Source organism: Aphis gossypii, chromosome 3 (genome assembly GCF_020184175.1).
Source record: "Aphis gossypii isolate Hap1 chromosome 3, ASM2018417v2, whole genome shotgun sequence".
Classification (NCBI taxonomy): Eukaryota; Metazoa; Arthropoda; class Insecta; order Hemiptera; family Aphididae; genus Aphis; species Aphis gossypii.
Window position 1 is genome coordinate 6,185,536 of NC_065532.1, and position 13,917 is coordinate 6,199,452.

The 13,917-nt window shown below is 25.8% G+C and overlaps 2 protein-coding genes across 3 annotated transcripts; one reads left to right on the plus strand and one right to left on the minus strand.

The window, feature by feature from the left end:
- The first annotated feature begins 675 nt into the window (after window positions 1-675).
- On the plus strand, window positions 676-7,143 carry LOC114123788 (lissencephaly-1 homolog). Of its 2 annotated transcripts, none has more exons than XM_027986878.2 (9): window positions 676-881; window positions 1,859-1,950; window positions 2,362-2,515; window positions 2,595-2,898; window positions 2,961-3,138; window positions 3,208-3,343; window positions 3,412-3,567; window positions 6,535-6,730; window positions 6,789-7,143. In XM_027986878.2, exons 2-9 carry the CDS (start codon window positions 1,913-1,915, stop codon window positions 6,860-6,862), a joined length of 1,236 nt encoding a protein of 411 aa, XP_027842679.1. In that variant the 5' UTR covers window positions 676-881; window positions 1,859-1,912; the 3' UTR covers window positions 6,863-7,143. The 2 variants fall into 2 exon arrangements, with proteins under 2 accessions (XP_027842679.1, XP_050059311.1); XM_050203354.1 differs by lacking the exon at window positions 676-881 and adding an exon at window positions 1,309-1,330.
- Window positions 7,144-8,565: 1,422 nt separating this feature from the next.
- On the minus strand, window positions 8,566-9,849 carry LOC114123813 (exosome complex component RRP40). Its single transcript, XM_027986912.2, has one exon. The coding sequence runs from the start codon at window positions 9,345-9,347 to the stop codon at window positions 8,637-8,639; it is 711 nt and encodes a 236-aa protein (XP_027842713.1). The 5' UTR covers window positions 9,348-9,849; the 3' UTR covers window positions 8,566-8,636.
- Window positions 9,850-13,917: the final 4,068 nt, after the last annotated feature.

Genomic DNA, 13,917 nt, shown 5'->3' on the forward strand with positions numbered 1-13,917 from the left:
ATTTGATTTTTATCTCATGTATAAAAAAGAAGCATATGCGATATGCTTTAAAATCTGAGCCCTTGTAATAATAAAATTATTAATTTTTATTTACCAAGCCATGTTATTCTAAGCATGTATTTATTTAATTAAAATTATGCCACTTTAATGTATTTTTGCGTGGTTTCTTTCAACTCATGCAGTTAAAATCGGGGGTTGACAATGTTGAGTGTTGACAGTATTTTCTGTATGTTACAAATTATAGGTAATATGATCCTATCTATATATTTAAAATTTATACAGATATTATTACTCAAAAAAAATTTTTCTATTTCTGTTATCAATTATTTGATTCAATTTTTTTGTTATATATCTAGTTCCTTAAACCTTAATTTATTATGCCCAATAATTATTTAAATCTATCATAGATTTTAAACATAGGTCATGAAGCCACGTATACTTAATATACATAATGTACCAGCACATTAATTAAATTTAAATACAATATGCACGGACGTATACACATAAATAAATTATATATAAATTTGCTTATCACAATGATTTTTTCTTCAAATTATTATAAATCACTATTCATATCTATGTACCACGAGTTATGATATAATATAAGGTATAGTATATCTGTGGACCTGTGGTATATCTTAATTCGTGATTCGAGATATCTACACAAGTGGACGCCATATTGTTTTATATCACAAAATACAACAAACATTAAATAAGAGTGAAAAATATCGTTTTCTCAAAATTAAATTTTCCTAGTTAAATAAATATTTTGTAAAAAACCTTTAAGTTTTTTTCAAGTGATAAATCTTTTGAAATTATTGTGCCGAAGAGTACAATATTCTTACATGTCATTAATTGTTTTCGATTACCATCTGGAACAGGTAAGTTTGTATTATTAAATGATACTAAGTTCTTTAGTTTTAGATAATCTATTTATTTCATTAAATATGTTTTTTAATTTTACTTTACTTTATAAAGTAAGTTGTTAAAATAATCGTACAATCTCCATCAATTGTGTTACTTAATCTAGTATATGAATAATTAATACTCTTTGTGATATATTAATACCTATTCTATAGTTTTATTATTTTTGATACAAGTAATTACAATGGAAGTTCTTTGTTCTACATATTGTCTAATTATATTTATTGCCAGCAAACGATAGCAGTATTATTCAAAAGTGAAGCCCCCCTGGCTTGTGTCCCCTACACTTGGATTATATAGCTATAATAGCTGCAGCGGTATTATGTGAAATACTGTGTCTTATTGCTCCCATTCTGTGATATTGGGGACTAGAAAAATGTAGTTAAAATAATGATGTTATAAATAGGTATTTTGTTTTCAAATGTTAAATCATTATTTTATCATTATTATTTTTATTGACAATGGTATTTTGTATAGGAATTAGGCAGTAATATTTATTGTATCAAATATTATTGATAATAATAAACATGTTTAAATCAGTATTGGAACATATAAAATTATAAACTATATAAATGTTTAATACAAAAACTTCTTAAACATTATTTTTATAATTTAATAATTCTCATTATCTATCAATGTGTTAAGTTATATAAATATAAGAATTTGTATATTGATACAATTATAGATACTGTTTTAAAATGTATAATTTAACTCTATATAGTGTAATATAAAATTCTGAATATATTCTATTACAAATAAGATACATAAAATTTAATATAGGTAATATAGAATAATAATATTATTATGTATTCAAAGTTTAGAAATAATTAGCTTTTAAATTTTATCTAAAATAGTTTTTAATATTTTTCTATATTGCAATATTCTATTAATAACATTGAATAAATATAATTTAATTAATCTTTTCCTTTTTTAGGTTAAAGAAAGTATAATTTAAATAGTTACAAATATACCAAATTACTGGACAGTCATGAAAATGGTGCTGTCACAAAGGCAACGTGAAGAATTGTAAGTTCTTATGTTGAAAATATTTTATAATTGAGAAAAAGCTTTGAAAAATAATGTCAATTTTGCACATTGATTTTAATAACAAAATATTAAAAATAGAAGTACATATAATGTTTAACAAATTATCTTTATTTTAATGTTGTAATGTATCCTACTACAGCACTTTAAATTATTAAAGTTTTATTTATGTATTTATATTTATTTACAACATTTTAGATAAGCATTTTTTATTAGGAATGGGGGAGGGGAAATAGGAATTTTGTAACTTTTGTGCACATCTATCCTGTAATATGTTTATTTGTATAATGCTGACATATTTTTAAACAGTATCATTTATAGGTTATTTATCTTCTTAAATCTAAATTACTCTTATAGTATTGTATGTTTTAAACTGGTTATTATTATTTTTAGAAATAAAGCAATTGCTGATTATCTTAGTAGCAATAGTTATCATAACGCCTTGGAAGGATTAAAAAAAGATGCAGATATGCCCGGTGAAGTAGAAAATAAATATGGTGGTTTACTTGAAAAAAAATGGACATCTGTAATTAGATTGCAAAAAAAGGTGGTTAATATTAAAAATAGTATTTTAAATGTCTATTATATTACATTTCTGAATATATTATTACACAATTAATATTTAGGTAAGCGAGCTTGAATCCAAACTCTCTGAGTATGAAAAAGAAATTAATTCTGGAGCTCCAAAAAGAGCATTGCGTTCTCCAAGTGATTGGATACCAAGAGCCCCTGAAACACACTGTTTAACTGGTCATAGAGAGACTGTTATCAAAGTTATATTTCATCCGGTTTTTAATATTCTTGTATCAGCAAGTGAAGATGCTACTATAAAAAGTTGGGATTATGAGACTGGCGAGTATGAGAGAACTTTAAAAGGTCATACAGAAGCTATTCAAGATATTGCATTTGATGAAAGTGGCAAACTATTAGGTTATTTAATGAAAAAAAGATAATGTTAGTATGTTTTTACTTTAATTTTTGTATATTTTCAGTTTCCTGTAGCGCTGATATGACTATAAAACTATGGGATTTCAGTCAAACATATGAATGTATCCGTTCAATGCATGGTCATGAACATAGCGTATCAGGAGTATGTTTTCTTAAAGGAGGAGATTTCATAGTTTCTTCTTCAAGGGATAAAACAATTAAAATGTGGGAAGTAAATACAGGGTATGGATATTAATATATTAATAATACTATGTATATTTTAGTTTTATTCTTATATTACACCATTTCTAGATACTGTGTTAAAACATTTACTGGTCATCGTGAATGGGTCAGAAAAGTCAAAGTTTCCCCCTGTGGGCAATTTTTAGCCTCATGTTCTAACGACCATACTGTAAAAGTTTGGATAATTTCTGCAACTCAGTGTAAAGTAAGTTAGAAAATGTTATAAATAATATTCAATTTAACTAAAAAAGAATTGTTAAAACATTAAAATAGGCTGATTTACGGGGACATGAACATGTAGTTGAATGTATAGCTTGGGCACCAGCTGCATCTTCATCAGCAATTAATGAAGGAGCTGGAGTAGATCAAAAAAAAAATGGATATGAAGGTCCTTTTATCATATCAGGATCAAGAGATAAATCAATTAAGGTAAATTCTACATAATTCTGTTTTAATCCAGATTTTCTATCCCCTCAATAAAAGAACGTAATTTAAATTATAACTGTATTACAGCCCCTATAAAACATTACGACCCTATTTTTTTAACTACAATTAATGAGCTGTAACACTTGATAAAAAAAAAAATGAAAACTTGTTCTATTACATAGTGGATTCAGAATATACCTAGTTCTTCAGTAAGTCACTGTAAAAAATATTAAATTTGAATTTAATATTAAATTATTACATATAAATAATATTGAATAATTTTATTTAGAGGCAATGTTTAAGCCTCTTCCTAAGGATATTTTATAGTTTATTTTTCTATCTGTAATACAAAATATATTATTATTATTATCAATATTTTATTTGTTTTACAAGAAGAATACATTTTTATATAAACGTTTACAGTTTAAACTATATTATTTACAACATATAGCTTAAAATATAACACAAAATAATCTTAAATCTATCCTTTTTAGCCTTGGTCAATTAGACTTTAATACTCATGTTAAGCTAAATAATCAATAAAAGCTATAAAAAAAAAAAAAAAAAAACAATTATCTTAATATTAACAAAAATATGACTTATTCAAATAACTTAATTTACTGTAGGTATGCAGAATAAAATTTAGGTCTACATTGCCATTCCTCGTTTTCTTGATGGCTCATTTGTTATCAAATGTGTTATTAACTCAATAAGACTCTTTACTAAAACGTGTTGTATCCATCTTAAAAATGCATAACATAGCAAATTTATGCTAAGTAGATCATGTTTAGGTCCGTTAGTTTAAACATTAGAGTGAATTGACCTATTATGTAACTTGATGGTAAGAACATTATATGTGTTAGCAGAAGCAGCTTAATCATGTATAAGACCGGGGCTTAGCCTTGGTCAAAATTTAGGGTGGATGGACATCATTAATATTATTGAAATTATTTGAAATAGCCATATCTATAACTTATTATTTATCCTGAGATATTTTAATATTTTTTAATCTGTATTATGAGTAAATAATATATGTATTATTGTTATATATATTGTATATATAATGTATATAATTATATATTATTAATTAAATACATCATAATATTTAAGTATAAGTAGTATTAAGAACTCAGTCAAACTGATTTTTTATTTAGTAAAATATCAAATTGTGTGTGGTGAGTAAGTAGGTGGTACCTATATATTTTAGGCTTGCCCCGGTCATATAAAATTGTCAAACCGTCTCTGTGTGTTAGTATGTTGGTTTTTTTTACAATTATTCAGTTTTTAAGTGAGTTATAAGCACTTTTAATTTACGCTTTATTATATACACATAATTTTCTAAAAAATTGAACTATCATAAAACTAACAAGCACAGATTATGTTCTTACAAACAAGTTTCATAATAGGTTGATTCACTCTAATTTTTAAGCTAACTGAGCTAACCATGATCTGCTTAGCATAAATTTGCTATGTTATGCATTTATAAAATGGAGACAATACATGTTGGTATGCTATTCTCATAAGTTAATACTGAGTGTTGTAGAGTATTTTAAATAGGTTTAAATAGTATAAAATTAGTAATAGTTTTTTCAAAATTTAATTGTATATGGTAAATAATAATATACATTTTAACAATTTCATATTCATGTATTATGATAATTATTATTTTTAAATTATAACAAAACTATCATATTTTCCTTGGTCATTCTTCAAGTCTTATTTCCGTATGCTTCCACTCCAGGACTATTCTATTTTTATTGTCCTCTCTATGCTGCCACATGTGGCCTAGCTATTGGATCCTTTGTCCCTTATTGAAACTTTTTACTGATGCCATTTCCTTCCGCAGCTCTTTATTATACTTTCTTCTCCGTGTTCCTTTTTCATTAACATATACTGGTCCACAAACCTCCATGTTTTGTTCTTAAAAGTTCTGAGTTTTCTTTCCATATTGCTTGTGGTAGACCATGCCTCGCACCCATATGTGAGTCTGGATCTTATTATTGCTATGTACAGCCTTAATTTAGTTTTTTAGAAAGTACTTTTGTTTTTATGAACTTATTTAGAGCAAAAGTTGCTCTTTCTGCATTTATTATTCTTACACCTATTTCCCTAACCCAGTCATTGTTTTTACTCAGTATTATACCTAGATATCAAAATTCATTAACTTTTTTGAAAGCTAAGGATATAATATCAGTGTTGCCTTCATTCCCTAGCAATTCCATTATTTTTTATGTATTCATATTAATTTTTAAACCTACTTTAATGGCTGTGCTCAATCGAGCAATTAAGCTGCTCTTTCAGTCTTCTATGAAGTTTTCTAAGATATTTAAATCATCAGCAAAGCCAAGTAATTATATAAGTTGACCTATCTCTATTCCAGTTGTTTCCATTTGCTTCTCCATTTGGCTTTCTCCAAGGCTAAATCGAATAAGGTGGATGAGATTGAATACCCTTGTTTTAATCCAGTACTAACTACTAACTTTGAAAGCTTAAGACACTTTTTTTTCTTCTTTTTTTCTGTATAGTGTGTTGTTCATGCACATTTTTAAATAACAATATTGATTTTCTTAAAAGCTGGTTTTAAATATAGATTTTTAAAAGTACTGTTTCTACCAAAAATTAAAATTGTATTAACTGCCAAAAGTTAGCGTTATTAAAAATAAAAATTGTAAAACCAACATGTTCATTATTTGTATTGTATTTAAAAACTATTCAGAACAAACTGATTAGTATTTAAACTAATAATTAAATTAAATAAAAATAGTCAACAACTATATCTTAATTACTGTTGAATAGTAAAGTTATCCTAATATCTAATGAATATCTAATGCACTTGTACCTAATTTGTAAATTTATTTATTCAAAAAAAAAAAAATGAATATATTATATTTGTACACAATTTATGTTCATGGATAATATACTTGTATATTTTTTTTATAATATGATGTTTTTCATTTTTTGTTTTACTAGATGTGGGATGTTGCATCACGCTCATGTTTATTTACTATGATTGGACATGATAATTGGGTACGAGGTTTAGTTTTTCATCCGGGTGGTAAATATGTTATATCAGCTAGCGATGATAAAACACTTAGAATTTGGGATTTGGCAAATAAACGCAATATGAAAACACTACTGGCTCATGGACATTTTTGTACCACAGTTGGTAAGTCATCTAATCAATTACTTTTTCTCACAATTACTGTTTTTTTTTCTTTTTTTAGATTTCCATAGATCACAACCATTTGTAATAACAGGTAGTGTAGACAAGACAATAAAAGTTTGGGACTGCCGTTAATATTTTTGTTTTGTTAACAAATTTATATAATGTTCATTATTCTCTGCTAATTTTAAACAGTATCTCCACAATGAAGTTTTAATTTTCTAGTCTATCATAGAAGTGTAGGTAGTTTATTTCCCCAAGTTTTATTTGTATAAAATATGTAGCACTGCATTTTTTATTTATAAAGAAACGCTCTATTCTTTATGTATTGTAGGTATGTGTAATTTTTATTATTTTTCTCATTACTAGTTTTTAATAAAGTTATAGATTTAAAATAAAATATAATTTTATTTGAATACTTGCTTTTCGTTTATGACGATGTATAATTTTGTTAAAATACTCTTATTTTAATTGAGCATTTTAAACTATAATTACTTTTTGTATAATGCTTAACTTTATAGATATAACCGAATTCAGCTTAATTGAAATGTTTTTTTTTTAAATTATATTTATTACTATTAATACATTTCTTTTATAATTACAAAATCATTAATATATTGGCATATTAAATTATTATATTAATATATTACAAGTCATTGCATCTAAGTTTTTTATTTTGTTCATTAAAAATTTGTTTTCTTTACTTTGTGTTTTACCATAATATGACAATTATATATTTCTTAAACTATTTCATTTATAGTATCATATTTATATTTATATCAGTAGCATGACAAATTAGATAAATTTCAGAAAATCAGAAGTTAACTTAATATTACCCACATGTGCGCCTAAAACTCGATAGACATTTACTGTCATATATTTAATTAATTGTTGTATTAAATACTAAATTATTATCCATTACACACTTAACACTTGTTATAAACCTCAGAGGTGGCAGCTTGATTAAAAACTTTTACAACGCTGCTGCATTTGACATAAATAATTACACTGCCAGAACAAGTTCCATAGAACTGTTTCAGTGCCATTAATTTTAGATAATTAAATGCAATTGCTATTTGCTATATTTTAAAATTGTCCTCTTTATGTGGTTAATTTTAGTAATACTGAACTAATGATTTAGTTAAGTATTAGTAAATATTTAATATATTTTATTTATAATTAGTTAAATTAATGGTATAATAACTATTATTTTATATTTATAATTTGATTCTATTTTGTCTGCAAATTTTTGACAAATGTGTACATAATTTTATAATTATAACTTTTGTATACTATTAAGCTTTTTCATAATCAATTTATAATTTACTGTATTAAATTTAAAGTGATCAAATTAGATGGTTTTTTCTTTAATACCTATCTTAATAATATAAAACTAGAACATGGCCTTATGCTATGTTTATCTGAAATAACATTTAAATCATAACAAAATGTTGATATATTTAAATTTAAAATAACTATAAAAAAAATATTTAGTAAAATTATAATTTAAAAATAATGTTAAAATTGACAAATTCAAGGTTCAATTACTTTTGACATTTATTATTAAAAGCAATATTTTTTTCATATTTATTTATCTTTAGATACACTTACTACTAAACCAATAATTTCTATAGCAACATTGTCATTCAATAATACTTTTAAGACTATTTTCAATCGCATATATTATATTATGCATATAAGTAAAAAAGGATAATTATGTTTTTTTTTTATTAGATTCTAATAATTATTTACCTACATAATTAATAAATATATTGCATAATAAACAAAGTTGTTTACAGATCTTTAGATTTTGTCTATGATAATAAATAGCTCTTAAATCTTTTAAAAAAAATATATTATATTGATCAAACGGTAAATTTACAATAAAAATTAGTTAATAAATACATCTTTAAACATTTAAACTTTTATTAAAATTTTTTACTAACTGAGGAATATCTTCTTCTTCTAGATGTTCTGCCTTCATTACAGCATTTCCTATAGCGATGGTTGTACGTATTGATGCACTATTAATCCAAATCTTTCCATTTACCCCAATGACAATTTCATAAGGTACCATTTGTCCAAGATGATAAAGTAATTTTGAACTTGATTTCCTTAGTCTTAATGCATAATTTAAACTAACATTAAACAAAAAACCATTTTCTAACTGACCTAGAATAATGCTGTTGGCATATTCTACACAACTGATCTCAGATTCCATGAATGGTGTTGCCACTTTAACCTTTGCAGCTACAACATTCCCCACTTTAATCTCAGGTCTATTTTTTTTAGTAGCGTTTGTAAATGCTAAATAGGGAAGAGTAGCTAGTTCAGAAGCTCCAATATCGACTTTATACATTTCAGATGTTTTAGCAGCCACTATTCCTACTACGACATCATCTTTCGCTGGTGAGTATTTTTTTTTTGAAAATTCTATCCAAAAGTATTTGTCATCTTTACTTCTCAGTACTCCACCGTTACATACGATTATTTTGTTGTTGGCACTCTTCAATCCAGGACCAATAGTTTTTTCACTTCTTTTACAAGTGTCTCCTTTGAAAACTATATCGGAGACGTCATTGCCCGGTAATACAACGTCATTAAAATCTACCAAAGTCATTGTTAAATGGAAATATTAAATTTTAAAACAAGTAAAAACGCTTCAAACAACCACAGAATTCAACTATGTAACTATAAAACTATGAAAAATTCAAATACCAAGATTGTAGTACTTATCACAGAAAAATATGACGATTTAGTCACACTGTAACATACAACTTGATAAAAATAAATTAAGTATAAACATGACAAATTAAATTAATACAATAATAGAATAATTAAAAAGTAATAACAGTAAATTTCGAATATAAAAATAAGATTTTTATTGTTTAAAAAGTCATGAAAGCAGAGCTAATTAGCTAAACAATTAACAAATACCACTGCACTACAGGACGTCACTGCCGTCTGCCAGTTGCTACACACGGCCTACACTGTGACTGACGACTGTAGATGTAGTCATATTGTAGAACCATAGAATACTGAACTGTAAAAGACTGTAATACTGTATAACATGTGGTCGCCGGTCGGACAGGGCACAGAATAAATAAAACCCAAAACCACGGAATAGAATAATCTTTAATATCCACAAGACCACAACCGTGTTCAAAACAACCTGTTATCAGTGTATACTGGTACTAGTTGGTAAATACCAAGAAGATCTTCTAAGACCGTGGTAAATACCATGAAAAAAACTGGAATAGCGTCATTACAGGAAAAATGTTATGAGCCTTTAGGAATTTTGGATTTTACATTTACTGATTTTAGATTATTTCGAAATTGCGTAACGATAATGATTTTAAATATTTGTTATTACTTATTACTTATTATTCACCTATCCTATCCTAACCTTCACCAGATATTAAGATTGGCAATTGGCAGTTTCTTTACATGATTTAATTTTCAAAATATTTCACTTATTTTTAGGCTATTTATATGCATTTGAAATATTCGTATTTGTAAAGTTTTTATTTTTTTATAAATATTGATAAATATTTTTTGGCTGAGTCAAAATACTTGAAAACAACACCAAATTTTTCATAACTCATAAATTATAGTGATTAATTATAATAAGAAGTACTGTAATAACTATATTTCGAACACATAGGCACAATATTTTTTTTATTAGCGTCTGCGAAGTTCAAATATTGACAAAAATTCGTTAAAATCATGAATACTTGCAAATTCTAATGTAGTTAAAATTTATAAAAAAAAAACGTGGATACGTAGTATAATATAAAAAGTAAGTAAAATGCTATTAAGTAATATTATAATTATTAATTACAAATGTCAAATAGCTATAACGATAAATAACATAATTTAAATTAAATAGTCAAATTAAATCACAGATACTAGTGGACACTGGACAACAAACACGCATTTTCTTATTAATGTTTTTTTGAAGCGTGGTCATACAGTATATTATTTATACTAGTGGTTCTTAACCTATTGTAGATCACGAACCCCCGATGAAAAATTTTTGGATACCGCGGACCCTCTTAACAATTTTTTTTCAATACCTTTTTTTACATCTCATGTTAATATATCCAAAATTATAATAAATATTTTATATTATAATTACTACCCAAGTAGACATAACAAAACATATACATATACTTTTATAATTATATCTTGTCATGACATTTTAAGGCTGCCGCGGACCCCCAGGGGGTCACGGACCACAAGTTAAGAACCGCTGATTTATACTAAGCAGTTGTGGACGTGGTCATAACTCATAGCACAGAATGTCAAAATAAATTCTATGACATTTTAGAATAAATTCTAATTGTCCTTCAACTTCGGCATGACACTTAATTTTTTTTTTCCGGGTAAATCACTAAATAGACGATCGGGAGCCGGGAGGGAACCATTACCGCTTTCGCATTACTTCCTCCAACTCGGCATGACGGCATGACACCTAGCGCTGGAAATATGAACTAAGACAGTGTTACTACGTGATAATATATACAATATATATATATTACTGTATACTATAATTTTGTAGTGATTATTAAATATTAATACATTTTTTCCATTACTCCATATTTACATTTATTATTTAAATTTTTAAATTGTGATTTGTAATTAGTTTTATTGGTTTATACTCTTCATAATAGAAAAATAATTAATGTTAAATTGTTTTTTAAAATAATTTATAATTTTTGTTATTTAATGAGGGACTAATTTTGACAATTTTAGATTCTGAACGAAGTGATGAATGTATTGATTTTAGAATGATGTGTTTTTTTTTTGTGTGTCTGTGTACAGCTCAACTAGTAGAAAAAATGCTTCAATTTCAAACTTTGGGGGTGGTTTTCAATAGCAAAGTTAATATCCTTAGTGCATTATAAAGGTCAAAAGTAAATATTTTTCAACAGTTATCAAAAAAATCGAGATAAACAAAAAAAAGTGAGGAAAAACGGGAATTTTTACGCATAACCAGTTTTCGACCAAATAGATTTTTTTATATGGTTGTAACTCAAAAATTAATCACTGTTAATAATTCACCACATGTTTATGTTATTGTTATTAATACATGTCTAAATTTTCAAAATATTTTGACTTTTTTTGAACTATTTATAGACAACTGAAATTTTAGATTTTTTTGAAGTGTCGATAAAAATTATTTGGCTGAGTCAAAATACTTGACAATTTAATACAAAGTTTCTCATAAGTTATTCTTATAGTGATTGAATTATATTAATTAAAAAAAAATAATAAAAAATTATATAAATACACAGGCACAATTTTTTTTATTAGCATTTGAAGTTCAAATATTAACAATAATTCGTCAAAATCATGAATATTTGCAAATTATTTTGTAGGTATAATTTATAAAAGTTTTTGTATAAGTAGATAAGGGTTGGTTGAAAATTTAATACAAGATTTTCCATAAGTGTAGCTTACAATAATTATAAAGAACTTAAATTTTGTTGTATTCAGGCCATTAAAACATAAACCACCTTTTTCACCAACCACTGAAAATTATATCCTAGGCTGACAAATCATCTTCGTTCAGAATCGTTTTTCGTGTACAATGATACCTATCATTGGATTCTAATTTAACACTCCTATAATATATTATATTAGGTATACCTAATAGTACACGGCACTTAATGTACAGCAGAGCGGTACCCACTTACCCGCTTTTTTCATAACTTTTATAGTTTTATCGTAGATTTTGTTTGTTTTTTCGCATTGAGAATTAACTTATTCTCATAGTTATATATGACACAAAAATGAACTATTTCGCGCTTATGTTCATCACAAGAAAATATAATTAAATAATTGTTGTTAAGAAAATGATCTTTTATAAATGTATCAACAAAAGCATTTATATATTTACATAATTTGAGTTATTAACATCCAACCAGGATATTTGTTCTAAAACTGGAAATCTGGCATAGTACTGAATTTCTAATTTTGATTTTTTCACAACTTTTTATCAAATTTTACACTGCCATTGAAACAGCACCTTTCTTTAAAGAAGCTTTTTTAAACATACTAGTTATCTAGCTATCTTGAGTAGTTGACTACCTAATGACAAAAGTAAAATTAATATTATACTATATTAAGTTGTAGGCACAGATATATAAAAATATTTTTAAAGTATATTTATACAGCTGTGGTTGCAGTGGCGTATTTACTAGGTACTGGACCCCCCTAGAGGAAAAAAACCGATACATATTCCTGCAGTATAATTAATACTCTAATACGCATAGAAATTGGTATTCTGTGACAATCTGTGTATTCTGACGACGGTTTCCAAGTTACAGCTAAATATAATGTGTGATAAAGGCAATTGGTATATAATTATCATAGTTTGTATAAATTATTTAATTATGTATAAGCTGTGGACCCCCCAGAAAATTGTTGAAAATACGCCACTGTGTGGTTGCATGTAGGTTTACAGATTCATTTAATTATTAAGTCAATTGCAGGTGTTATATCTCTGGATCTAAAATACGTACAATGCTGTGAATTACATCAAAATTTGGGTCTCTCCATGACAAATTATTATTTATTATTTTTCATGGGTCTCACCGTGTACTACGTGATAGAAATTTCAATGATTACCCAGCTATGTTTTAATAGTTTTATTTGAATTAGTAGTCATACTTAAATCTTATAAATTATAATCAACAATAACGAAGTACCTATACTCTAGTGAGTAGTGACTAGTTTACTAATAATACAAGTAATACTGTCATATTGATATTAATGTTAAACCCGCAGAATAGTAGTTTAATAAAATTGTTAGAACATATTATACGATTAAGTGAAGTGTTTAATTTAACAATTGAACTTATTTTTCGTCGTGGGTAATTGTAATTTTGTATTATTATAAAATGGAATTTTTCTATTTTTATTTAGTTTATCTTACCAGAATTAAAAATATTAGTTGTTTTTTTTTTGATTTTTATTATTTAATTTCCGTAAACAGTACATTTATTTACATTTATATTTTAATTTAATCATTTGTAAATTTATTTATTTACATTGTATATTATTATTGTTTATTAATAATTATATTATACAAATAGGTAGGTACAATTATATAATTAATATTTATTTTTTTTTTTTGATCAGGGGAAAATTGTACTATTCAGGGGGGGGGGCGTTCTAGATTCTTT